This window comes from Rosa chinensis, chromosome 3 (assembly GCF_002994745.2).
Source record: "Rosa chinensis cultivar Old Blush chromosome 3, RchiOBHm-V2, whole genome shotgun sequence".
In the NCBI taxonomy this organism is placed as follows: Eukaryota; Viridiplantae; Streptophyta; class Magnoliopsida; order Rosales; family Rosaceae; genus Rosa; species Rosa chinensis.
In genome coordinates this window covers 2010927-2024550 of record NC_037090.1, presented here as the reverse complement: position 1 = coordinate 2024550, position 13624 = coordinate 2010927, and the positions used below count along the sequence as shown (strand labels likewise).

At 36.1% G+C, this 13624-nt stretch overlaps 1 protein-coding gene across 2 annotated transcripts; it reads right to left on the bottom strand.

The window, feature by feature from the left end:
* Positions 1 to 8815: 8815 nt before the first annotated feature.
* Positions 8816 to 13195, bottom strand: LOC112192966 (protein WVD2-like 1). 2 transcript variants are annotated; one of them, XM_040516769.1, is made up of 7 exons: positions 13037 to 13195; positions 11051 to 11567; positions 10258 to 10334; positions 10072 to 10165; positions 9899 to 9970; positions 9646 to 9756; positions 8816 to 9342 (listed from the first exon to the last, which is right to left on the bottom strand). In XM_040516769.1, exons 2-7 carry the CDS (start codon positions 11561 to 11563, stop codon positions 9013 to 9015), a joined length of 1197 nt encoding a protein of 398 aa, XP_040372703.1. In that variant the 5' UTR covers positions 11564 to 11567; positions 13037 to 13195; the 3' UTR covers positions 8816 to 9012. The 2 variants fall into 2 exon arrangements, with proteins under 2 accessions (XP_040372703.1, XP_024188697.1); XM_024332929.2 differs by lacking the exon at positions 13037 to 13195 and adding an exon at positions 12616 to 12851.
* Positions 13196 to 13624: the final 429 nt, after the last annotated feature.

The window sequence follows — 13624 nt, the reverse complement described above, 5'->3', positions numbered from 1 at the left end:
ACCACAGTTTCTCTAAAGATCACAAATGTTTAAATAGAGTTGGTAAAGTTTTTGTTTACGGCTCCAAAACCACTAGTCACACATGGAGATAAGACCTTAAGTTGTGGTAAAATTTTTGTTTTTAGAAATAACTTGGAAGATGACCCAGTCCTTGTTTTCCTTAAAGAACTTTGTACCAGTTGTTTTATTAGGCAAAGCCTCATTTCCTGGGTTCATTTTTCAAATTTTAAATTTTGGCATTAACTTCCAACTATGTTGGAATAAATTCTTCAAAATTAGTTAATTATGTTATTCTACTGGTATTTGAAAGAAGGGCTGGTGCAGCTACCCTAAAGCCTTAATTAATGAAACTGCCGAATATAGGGGGGGGGACATTGAGCCTAAACCCCTTATTACAATAAGCATCTAGAGGTCCCGAAATAATATCTGGCGATTCTACAAAATACATGTATTCTACTGGTATTTGTGTCTTCTTTAGTTTTAGTTTTAGTTTTAGTTTTATTTTTATTTTATTTTTTATCCTCTTATTTATGTTTGAGCTAAGAGTTTTTTTTTTTTTTTTTGAAAAATATCATGTCGATCTATTAATAACTCAGGCCAGAAATGACCATTACATATCTTCCCTCTACCATATTTGAGTAGATAAAGAGTTTGTGGTATACCAATAATTATATATTCTTATTTCTCTAACACGAGAAAATAACAATAATTATAAGAGAAAACCCTAGTGTTGCCTGCTGCCGCGCTCTAATACCAAAACCCTATTGTTGCTTACTCATGGGACCTCCTCCTCCGGGAAAAAGACCTCCATTGAAGATGTCACGGCCATGTTTGCTGCCTCTCTTGCTCTTGTTGGGGGAGGTGTTGTTGATATCTCCCACATGGGGAGTGGAACCACCAAGGGAGGGTCTCGAGCTTTCTTACTGTCTCGTCCATTGACAAGGAAAGCATGTAGTAGCATGGATCTACAGCGTCACTTTCGACGCATCTGGGTATTAGATGGATCGTTCAAGGTACAAGATCGGCCTCCAAACCGGTATGTGTTCGCTTTTGATCATCGTAAGGTCAAAACAAGGTACTCAGAGGGGGACCTTGGTATTTCAACAAAGCTCCAGTGGTCATCCAATACTATGATGGTTTTATTGCTCCTCAATCTGTACCGCTTGAAACCCTATACTTTTGGGTGAGAATCAACAATATTCCACTGGCGCTGGAAGAGTTGCAGATGATCATGAATGTCACCTCTATTGCTAGGAAGTATCAGGAGATTGACCAGAAACTTTTCGACACTTCGGGAAAAATTAGGGTTCATGTTACACATGAAATCTCCAAACCCTTCTTCCAGGAAAAAAAAAAAAAAAAAAAACCCTAAAACTTGTTGCTGGAGTTGTGGCCGAGATTGATTTTTTCTTCGAAAACTTGATTAGTAAATGAGATGCAATCTAATTTACCATGACAAGGGAGTTTGTCAGATGGTTTCACCGAACAAGTCTTCTAGGGAGGAGGAGCATTTTGCCGAAACCTTTCCTGGGCTTTGCTGATAACAGGTTTGTCAATGGCGCTTTTAAATTTCAGGGTATACAAACCCCAATACTACCTCCTGTAGCACGTAATCTATTTAGATCCTTTGATGGCAATAAGCCTCGAAAACCAATTATTATTCGGCAAACAGATTTGGAGACTCGAAATGCAGATGCTTGTACTGAAGGCACTAGTGTGGATGCTCTGGCACTAGTTCCTTTTGAAGGGATGTCGTTTAACTTGAAACACAGCAGGCCAGCTTCCCCTTTCTCTTCCCCAAAGAAACTCAAGTTTTTGCGAGATAAAGCATCAAAGTGCAACTCTGAGCTCCCTAAGAAGCTGAAAGTCCCGGAGTTTCATACTAAATTTTCTGCTAAATCTCTTGGCTTGGTCGAAGCTCTTGAAGGCATTCTGATTCCAAAGGCAAGCTCAATGCGAACCAAGAAGAAGAAGGGACGACCTCTAGGATCAAAGAACAAGAATCCCTCTAAGACAACGAAGGTGACTGCTGAAGATGTGCCAAGTGTTATTTGTCCTGGTAAACCTCTGAGCCCTAGTGTTAAGGGCAAGGAGAAAATTTAGTTTGTTTTTCATTTGAACTTGCCTATTTACTTGTCATTGTTACATAGTTTATAGGCTTTTTTGAATAAGTGAGCATGAGTACCGTCAAATGATCGGATCTAATCTATGTATGTTTAAGCTAAGAGTGTTTCTATTCATACATCTTATATTGGCATTTGGACCTCCATTCATTTTTGAATAATTCAAAATCCTATTTTAGCCTTCTTATAAATTCCACATACACAAAATAAAAATAAAAAATTGCACTGGGTTGCACCTCCCTGAGAGACTGAGATTATCCTTTATATCCATCTCAATATATCTTATATCTAAAAGCAAATTAAAAGCAATAGAGTGTGAACATAACATATAATTATATGAATCCCTTGCCACAGCCCCAATATTCTCTTTTTTATTTTATTTTTTATTTGTTTGCTGGAAATCTTAGGCACCTCTTGATCTATATTTGATTATATCCTCAACTTTACACCTAAAATGATTTGTGCCTTTGAACTTCTAATTTAATCACATGTGTCCATGTACTCTTCAATTTGCTTCGTTATAGCCAATTCTTATCTAATCTATCAATTTTTTTCCTATAATATTGCCCACCCAAATTAGTTTTTTTCAATCTTCAGTTATACAAGAAACACACCAATTACATGATCAAACCTAAAAATTGACTCTGATGGACTTGCATCATCACCAATTTATGAAAAGAATTGATGAATTAGTTTACTAAGGACTATGATTGATCATATTGGAGAGTATAAGAGTATATTTGATCAAAAAGCAATATCAGCAAATTTTGACCAAATCATTTTGACATCACCTCATGTCAATTTCATTGATTGCATGCATATCAATTGTTTGATCGAAAAAAATAAAAAATTAATTGCATGCATCAAGCGTCATATCTTTAATTGTGGATAGCTTTTCTTGATGACAGCAAGAATGAGAGCTTCTCTCTCTAAAACCTAGAGAGAGAAAACAGATCTGAAAATCGATCCTCCTCTCCCTGCTCTCTTGCCCAGATCTTGATCCATCCGGATATAGATCGAGGGCTTGAGAGTTGGGGGAGGCCTTTCTTGTTTGAGCTTTGTCCATTTTCCTTCCATCTCTATTCCTCATCACCTTCCTCAAGCTTTTCCATATCCTTTCTCACCCTTGTGGTGATATTTTGTACCATTTGTGGTGATTTCCTGGCTCTTTTCTCTCTGCTACCTTTAACCTCCAAGAGGGTTCTTATGGTTGCGATTATAAAGTACAAGTCACTTACCTAGGTGAGTATGGATACTCACACATGGGTTTTGGGATTTAATTGGCACATCGGTACATCAGTATGAAACTTCTTGGTGTTCTACTTCCGGCAATACATCGACGACTTTGCAGGGTTGGCAATTCTTTTGGGCATTTTTTTGGACATTGTACTGATTGAAGATCTGATATCACTGATTTTGCAAGTGTTTAAAAATAGAGAAAATTAGATATTTTAAAATTCAACCTTCTATTAGAAAAAACTCATACATACTTTTCTTTTAATTTACACCCAAATCACATTTATAAATCTTCTATATAGAGTGATTCATCAAAAAATAAAAAGAAAACCTTCCATGTAGACTGTATGCCTATAATCAATATTTTTCCTTATTTTCATGTATATCTAATTTGCCCTTTTACATTCCCTCAAATAATACATGTCTAATATACCTATTAAATATGTATACGTAGGTAGGGCCTAAATAATAGAAATGTTCAAGCTTAATGGAGATCGACATGCAATGATATATACTACAATCATAGGTGTAACATTTTTGTATATACAATCGTAGGTATAATATAATAGAAAACCTAACAAAGAGGTATGATACAAAATATAATAATAAATTCTAATACAGAGATGTTATACAAAACCTATTAACATTTAGACTGTAATGACTAAGCCTCCTATATGTTAGATACATACCTAAAATCAAATTATCTAGGAAAAAAAAAGTATTCTAATGATCGGTTACCTTTTTAGTACATACCTTACAAATAGAACAACTGTATAATATGTTATTAACTTATGTTTGCTTTCCATTCAAGTGTTTCTATGAAAAATATAACATACCTTTTATATAGAAAAAACAGATCACTAAATAGAGAAAATCAGATATAAACCTCAATCAAGGGTCTAGTTCATCAAGTGTATTTGTTTGAGAAATTTTGAATACACACCCCTAATCACTTAATACACATCCCTATTATTTTGTATTTCAAATTAGATTTTGTAGGTAAGTTAAATGACCAAAACAGACATCTATGCATCAGAAGGAGAAGAAAAATAGTCATATTTTCCTTATATTATTCTATTTATGTATAAATAGTTAGATAAACACAACAAATTTCTATACATGGCCTCACAATTTAATACAAGAATAAAGTTAGAAACTATCTAATTTAATTTTGCCTTAAATAAATTGTAATTAGATGAGGTTAGAGACCATAATATTTAGAATTTCAAAATCAATGGCATTAAATATTTTTTAAACATATCGCTTTACTCCCATTTTAATTTTGTTCTAAGAGTTATGATTAATCAATTTATTTTCTAATATAAAACATCACAGGTGAAAAAACTTTGTAATTGTTAATTTGTTTGGCCCCTCTAATGACAACTATTTAGTTCCGCAACTATGGAGAAACTACTGGTATAGTTTTGGTTGAATGTTCGACTCATAATTTTATACTTGATTAACATGGTGTTTGGTGGATGAGAGCTCAAATAACACAAAATCTATTTATATGCATCTATTTAAAGGAAACAATAATAAATCTTTATGGATTTCTCAATAACTAACACAAGTAATAAATGTCAATATACTAGAATATACTAAATAGTAACCTTAATATAGTCAAAAAGTAGGATATTTCATGATTTTTGAGATTAAGGGTATTTTAGGTACTTCGGGTTGTGTATTTAGTAAATTATTAGAATGAGAAATTAAATGAGTTGTGTATTAAGTATGGAGTGTGTATTAAGTAATTAGGGGTGTGTATTTAAAACTTCTCTATTTGTTTAGAGCTTGTGGCATATTAAGAAATTTTTGACAAAAACATGTTTTATTTTCTATTTCACTCAATGAGAATTTATTTATATAATCAACCGAATCATCAGAGTTGGGTGTATAATAAAAAAAAATCATAAAGATGCGTCTACTAGCTTTCTCTAACTTATTCATTGGTAGGTTTGGAACTCTAACCAACTATAGTGTATTTTGAAAAAAAATATGCTCTCTTCTCTGAATCCCGTAAGGGAGGTTTCTCGACGGCGGCTATCTTCGGGTGGTGGTGGTCTTGTGTTCTTGACTACGACGGGTGTCCTTTCGCCTTTCTCTAGTCTAATTCTTGGTGGTGCCGGCGGGACTACTCGACGGGGCTCCTAGCTCCTAGGCTGCTGCCTCATTTTTCTTGTCACCGGTGCTTGCTATTGTGATGGTGGTTCTGGGACCGATATGAGGTGGGATCGATATGATATTGATGCGGACTCTCTGTTGAGGATGGCTGCGAGGGAGGGACTCGATATTCGACCCGTGGATGATGGAAGTGATTGCATCGGGTTGATGTCCCGATCGGCTTTCGACACTGAAGGATGGGATTAGGTTCTGCGTGGGGTTTTGCTGGTGTCGAGTACTGGTGGGAGAGGTGCTGCTGTGGAAGACGACCAAGGTAGGATCTGGTTTTGCGGTGGCATTGCTACTGCCGGTTATATAGACAGAAGTGCTACTGGTATTGGCAACGGAGGCAAGACCTGTGGCGGCGGCGTTGCAGGGGTTGAGCTTGGCTGCATGGCAGGGGTTGCGTAGGGTTCTCCTACGTTGTAGTTCCTGGGCCCCAGATTGGGGTTTGGGCCTTTCTAGGGGGTGGTTTTGAGCCTTATTGGTTCCTAATTGTTTAATTTTTGATTTAGTTTTGGGCCTGCATTCTTTTTTACAAAAGGATGTTAAGCCAATTTTCTTTTATTGAGCGGAAGAGATCGACAAGGGATATGTTGTTTTTTGATTATTTTTATTTATTCTTGGGGCAACTGTGTTCTCTTGATTTTGCGCTTAATAAAAAAAGGTGGGTGTGCTCAGTAGTATGCTTGGGTGAGGGGTATGCTAGTGTAGTGTGCTCTATGTAATGGCTTCTTCTGACGGCCCTATGGGCAAGCCGTTCTTGTACTGCTTGCTGAAATTTATAAAAGTGTGACATTTTCAACTCAAAAAAAAAAAAAAAATCATTGATGGGTTTAATCTAATAGGTGTAATCAAATTTGGGTGTAAAATGAAATGCATACTATTTTAACATTTTGGTGAAAGACTTGATGACTAGTAGTGCCTTTTCTAGCTAGTTTACTGGAAACAACATCCAGGAATCCTACTGTGGTGGTGAAATTCCTCAATCACATGACATTATACTATAATCAAGCTTAGAGAGTTTCCTAAACATCAATTCTTGAAGGACAATTGGAATCAAAATCAGTAAGACTTTTATTCTTTTGTACCTAAAGAATGATGATCACTGAGGGGCGTTAGCCCTCAACCCTGGGAAATGTATCGCACGTAACACATAAATTTACTAATGATCAATAGCCATCTTCATAATACAATACAAAGCACATAAGATGGGACTCAATACAAAGTAACAGTTTGTCTATCCACGGTTTCAATTAGATAGAACTTTCTGTTAGTTTCGACATGCACTTGCTTTGTCCACGCCTATATCCCAAGACTGCTTAACTCAGACGAAGCCCTGAAGAGACTGTTTTGTCGGATGGAGGCTGTCTGTTTCATTTCAAATGATTAGGGTGGGGGGGGGGTGACACAAACAACTGTTAAACATTCAATATTTGGAATGTTCCAATAAATCAAAGATAATATACAAAAACTAAATCATGAAATTGGCAATTGCTATGTATATGATCCCCAATCTACATTCACTTTTGGGCTACATTAAGTGGTAAGCTGCAACTCTGGCGCTGTATGTGTTTCTCTTACGGGCTCTAACCCTGGAAATTGGCCTATATCATGTCCTTTAAGTCGTTCAAACTCACTGCATAAACCAAAAGCAAACTCTTCGGGGCGGTCTCCACCGCTTTGGAAATAGTCCTCGATCTGTAACCAGAAAAGCCTTACTAAGATTGAATGATATGAAGCTAAGGAGACATCTTTTTCGCTAAGTCAAGGAAGCACTGCAGTGAATTTAGCTTATTTGGTCATATTCCAAGTGCAAGAGGCATAGTTATTTAGACAAACAATACATTCCTAATATATATTCCAATGAAATTCAAGGTCACAACTCTTTTGAATAAAAGTTGAAGAGTTGCATAATTAAATGATTTGCAAGAGGCATTCCGCTTATGGCTGCTGATTCTAAACTCGAACCAAGTAACCGATCACCGCATATACCAGCCCTTCTGTGCGGATCAAAGTTGCAGGGGATACCAAGCGTATTAGTTCGAAGAGCCGCACCCCTGCACATATTACAACATGGGAAATAAACTCGGTAATTATAGCATTCTGAATTACAATCATTTTCCACAACTATGGTTATCGAAATTCCACAGTTGGCACACAGCATAAATTCCACAACAATGTAATCACAGAGAGCTAAAACATATTGGATGCAGAGAAACAAAGTTAATTAGACTAGTTCTTAAAGTTAATGATGCTTTCAGACTTCTATAGGAATGAATAACTTGGAAAAATAAAAATCTGAATATCACTTTCTCCTAATTCTTTTTTTTGACTGCCCTTATAGAACAGCAACAACATCCCCCACATCAGAGAGGCAGACAGATCCTTAGAAATACCATATCACATCAAATTATCTATTGAAGTGAAGATCGTGACATATCCAACCACCAATGATATTCATGAACATACAGAACACATGATTCTCTTAATCAAAGAAGTTTGGTTGGTATCACCATAACTAATTTGCTTCTACCTGCCTGCCTGCTAAGTAGGCAAGAGATGTGGCAATTCTGTGGTCTAAACTGGGATTCCAGGAATCCACATAACTGGCATTCATTTCATTCAAGTTATGGTCCAAGGCATTGAGTGATTTGAGTCTGTGCATAGTAAACAATGGTTGAAATATGCTTGCATTGAGTTGAAATAAACCTGTGGAACCTTGTTTCTTATTCTCATTCTCATAATAAAGATAATTATCATGACTTCATGAGAAAGCTGAAGAAACTGTAACTTTCACCTTAGTTCTTGAAAATTTAACTAATAATTGGTGGTAAAAGTTTCGTGTATCTGTATTCACTGAAAAACTGGTCAACTGCATTTAGCGAATCAATACAGAAGTGTCAATCTACTGGAAATTATTCTATGCACCGACAGTGCAAGTGACCCAACCCTTATAAAATAATCTCAACCCTTGATATTTATTATCAACTTTATTTTTAATAAACAAAAAGTATATTTAATGCAATCTAACCATTTATTTATGTTGGTGCAATCTAACCATTCATTTATTATTTAATCTCAACCCTAAATAATCTCTCTCAATCTACTTCATACACTACTTTCCTTTAGTGAGTTGGTCAATTGATAAATTAATGCACTCAAAATGACTCCCAGTTTCTCAATCTTTTTGGAAGAACCGGTACGAATATGAAAACATGAACTTGAGTTTCATCACACCAACTTCAATAAAAACAATAATATCTCTGTAAGAAAGAATACTTCATCAGTCGAAATAAGCAGATTTAGTCCATGTCAGAATGGATTACTCATTTCATATATAACAAGATATGTACCAGCACCAACTTACAAAACATATACAGTTCACAATCACACAAACCACGTAAACAAGTCATTGTGGAGGAAAGAAAACAAGCTATTTTCCATTAGTACATCCAAATGTAAACCACAAAAAATGAAGACCCACTTGATATTAGAAAAAGCTTTCAAGTTCATGATTCAAACTGATGTCTACGTTTCTCTTCTGGGTGAACTTAGGAGCTGTTTTCGTTGTTTCTTCTTCTCCCTGTTTTGATTGGTCTTTGACTTTGCTACCATTGCCAAGACTGTTACGTCTACTGTTCTGCACCTTATTCTTTGGAGTAGTCGATGCAGTGCATTCTTTCTGGCAACCAACACTGTGACGATGTGCTCGAGGACAAACTCTTCCCTTTTCGTCATGAGATGTGTTGAGAGCATCACCAAAGCTCTTTCTCCTGCTTAGACTGTTCAGTTTTGGTGACTTGGGCCGCGTAAGTGGAAGCTGCCATCATATAGAAAAGTTCTCATCATACAATAAAACTGCAGCTAGTAAGGTAGTCCAATGAAGAGTTAAGAGTCTCCTGACAACCCATGAGAAATATTACTAAGAAATTGCTACGGGTGCTAGATTGCAAATTGAATTCCAAATTCAACTTGGTGAAGGTAACTCCATAAAGCAGGGTGCTAAATAGAGGCAACTCCAAGTCGAACACAGATTATTTGCATTTTAAACATCTAGAGTCTGGGCATCAGAATAGAACTTAGAAAGAGTCGAACACAACTCGAAATGATTTTGGCTACTTACCTTCTTGAGTTCAGCCTTAGGAGGAGGTGGCTCATAATAGAAACTAGGTACTGGCTTTGCTTTGATCACCAAGGACTTCCTCAGCTGCTTGATGGCTGCTTCTTGCTCTTCCTGAAAGTGTCATGAAATGAAGAATATAATTTTCCAAACAGATGTCATCATATACGAAATACAAAATACCCAAATACAACATATCTCATCTGATACCCATGCACAAGACACAATAAAATAAAGATACTAGGAAGTGATGTACCCTGGTCCTTGATTCGTACTGCAATCTCTCTGCCTCCAGAGCTTCTTGTTTTTCCTTTAACTTCGAGTAGTACTAGATGACAGTAATCATAATTTAAAAAGGTTAGATGCAATAAGATTGTGTTGATTAGAAGGCAGTTCACAAGATATACATCACAGAATCTATAATAGTACCTCATTTCTTTTTTGTGCGCGTTCACTGCATTTAAACGAAGGAGCTTGTCCAACTGTAACCTTGAATTTATTTGTTCTCACAGATGCAGCAGTTCTATGCTTGGTTAAGGATAAACTAAATGTAAAACAAGTCTACCAGATAATACCATCAAAGAAATTTAAATTCTACACATCAACAAAGGATACGAGGAAGTAAGAGACCAATTATCTTCTTCCTCAGCATGCTTCTTAGTATCAGGTCGTGATGACCGAGGTGAATTTGGCTGAAATGAAATGACAAAAATTTTCAGATCAGAACTGTCCTGTAATGTACAATAACGCTACAATGATGTTTACACAGATATCAAATGGGCTAGCTATAACTCGAGCAGTTTTTATAAGCAACACTGCAACAGGACATCATTAACTCAGTATCATGCTGCACTTTATGCCAAAAAGAATGACATTTGGTTTCCATGAAGTGTAACTCGTATCAATTTGTAGTGGCATTCTTAAGAACTTATAAAAATATTATTTAAAATCTTATTGGACGCATGATCATACAGTGTCATAAAACTGAAAGAAATAACTCTACTGAGAAAGAACAAGCATAATATCTAATACAGTAATACTTATGCCATATGTAGGTCATAAACCTCAGTTGAAATAGACTGGTGGATAATCTTTTTTTAGTTGGAGACACAGTGCATGAAACTATTTGGAGCTTTAAAAAAATAATATATTTGGTAATTCTGGGATTAATTGAAGGAACGAAAAAAATCTTGAAAAACAAAAACAAAAGCAAGAAAGTTTCAGTAGTATTTTCAAATATTAAATACTTAACTTTTCTTTAGATTTCTTTTCGTCCTTTATCGAAACCAATAGGTTTTTATTGAAGCCAAATCAATGGAATCGACTCTCAATTTCATAGTACTAGAATCTCAGACTGCCAAAAAAAAAAAGAGTAAAAAGGAACAAAATATATCCAGAAAAACCTTACCTCTGAACTCTTAGTAGGTGACTCTGCATTGGCAGTCTGTGAAGTCTTAGTTGCATTAGGAGACTCTGCAGTGCTGGAGTTTTCTGAAGTGGCAACTTCAGCCCCAGCAGTCTCTTCACATGTACCAGCCCTTTCAGTTACCAGAGCATTGGGATGAGGAACAGTCTGATTTGAGTGCCCATTTTCAACAGCAGCAGATTTTGAAACTGGTGAGCTGGAATTTAAACTCTCGCTTGACTTCTGAGTTTCAGGTTTCTCATTATTCTCCTTGGTCAAGTCATCATCAAGATTCGTGCTCTTAACAGCCAGCATATCTTGCTTCTCAAGACCTTCCCCCTCAGCTGCTTTCTCTTCATTAGAGTCCTTCACCTTGTACTCCTTGGACTCGATCCTGCTGATTCTCTCGGAAATTTTGGGAGAGACATGGAGTTTAGCAGTAGAAAAACCATTGGTACCCACTACAACACCATTAATTTTCTTCTCTTCCTTCATACCAGTAATTTCCCTCCCCATGTCACTGCATGAAAAGACTGGAGGGTGAGCATCACAATATTATAAGGATGGTTCAAGTTACATTATTAGCAGGGGGCATAACAAATCAAGTAAAGCTATTTTCATAAGCTAAGACAAAATTGAAAGCCAACACAATTGAATTGTTCTATCTTCAATGCTGATTCCAAATTCTTCCTTTCATAAATTCTTTTTGGACTTCATCTCTATAATACAATGACAATTTCCAAACTTAAACGAACACATTTTAGAGGCATATAGGCATCTCCTTAATCATGAGACATTGCCAAATACATCTTATAGCGAAGGTAAACATCTCATAATAATTAAAACATGCAACTTTAGCATGTTCAGCATACTGCATGAACAAAAAATTACAGACCTGTAACATCATAAGTTTACCAGGAAACACATGAACACAAAAGGGAGTAGAAAAACAGGTCAACAACCCAAAAACATGATCTAAAAGAATAATCCTCTGGTGAACCTAAAGAAGACTAGAAAATAGCAATGACATCTTTAAAGCTACTGGGGAATAGCCGAAATGGAAATGGAAAATGATATGCTATAGAAGAAGACATTTGAGAGACAGAGAGTGCGAGAGAGAGAGAGAGAGAGAGAGAGAGAGAGAGAGAGAGAGAGAGAGAGTAACAAAGCTAGCAGGGAGAATTAGTAAATAGTCAAGCTTTTATGTTTCACATGAAGTTATGTGAATCTGAAAGGTATCTTCAGGTTTATGCCTTCTGTGTTAACATTGAAAAAAAACGAGGATAGAAAAAGTATCACAAGTAGAACACAGAGGAGAATTACAAGATCCAAGGAAAATCCAAATAGAGGGGGACAAAATAGTTCAGAAAGAATTGTGAGTAGCAGAATTAAGAGAAAAAAAAAAAAGCATAAATCTTTCATCTATCAAATATAATCACGTTTTGATTAAGAAATAATAGGAAATAGCACATGAAAATACAGGAATCAGTATCCATAAGCCAACACCAAGAAAAATAATTATTAGAAGAAAAAAAAAAAAAAACTATTTAAAAGGTAAAGGTAAACACCATAAAAGCTTGAGGTCCCGGAACTCAATAGGCATGGAGGATGGTTCAATTTGCAGGAAAAAATTTAAGAGGAAAGTCAGAAACTTGATTAATCAAACCAGATGCGAGAAAAACCCATGAACACAAAAAGGGCTCCTTTTTCATTTCTAAGCTCATTCACATTCACAGAAACACAAGCAAAAAAGCAAGTCAATAGCTTCCACTCTGAACCCAGATGAAACAAAGAATAGCCACCGTTAGCAAAACAGAGATAAACCCATTAAAGAAAAATTAGAAACACCCTCAAAGCTCCAAGCTTTGCACTAAAAACAAAAAACAAAACAAAAAGTCAGATTGAAAGCTGGAAACTAAACCAACATTGCAGAAATCCCAAAAACAAACACAGAGCAGAACACCAAGAATGTTAGAGATTTTCTCTTACAGGTTTCTGTTCCCGATCTGACAAGATCTCCAATCCCTCTCTCTCTCTCTCTGAAATCTCTCTTCTTCTTCTTTTTCTGAGAGAAGGGTCTAAATTCTCATGCTATAATTGTTTTGGAGTTTTGGTTTTTTGTGCTCCCCTGTTTGCCTACTATATATAGAGACTGCCTCTTTTTAGGTCCAAAACGCCGTTTTGTGAAATCTGTGTTTTGGTAACGGTGTTTGAAAACCAGTGGGAAATAGGAGAGAGGGCCATACGTGGTTTTGAGAGTGACATAGTTTTTCTGTTTTGGGCGGTTGGTGACTAGAAAAAGAAGAGGAATAACAGAAAGTGGTGTTGGGTATTCAAACCCATCCATTACGTCCTCTTTTGAAATTACGTGTTGTGGAGAATGAAAGATCGAATCTTCTAGGTTGTTTGGATTTTGGAAGAGGAAATTCCCCAAAAATAAGTTGAGGAATTTATGGGAAGGTAGATGTGGTAGCTAATTGAAGATACCTACTTGATTCAATTTCACCAGAATTTAGTGAAGGAATCTTTTTTGATGTAGGAAGTAAATTGAATGGAATGTTGGGTACATCTAGTATG

What these genes read in the sequence shown, in the direction of transcription:
- LOC112192966 (XM_024332929.2), bottom strand. Translation starts at nt 12,650, where the DNA reads ATGCCTATTGAGTTCCGGGACCTCAAGCTTTTATG. An exon ending in CACCTACTAAGAGTTCAGAG is followed by an intron (nt 10,335 to 11,050) that starts GTAAGGTTTTTC and finishes ATTTCATTTCAG; the next exon opens with CCAAATTCACCTCGGTCATC. An exon ending in AGTACGAATCAAGGACCAGG is followed by an intron (nt 9,757 to 9,898) that starts GTACATCACTTC and finishes TGACACTTTCAG; the next exon opens with GAAGAGCAAGAAGCAGCCAT.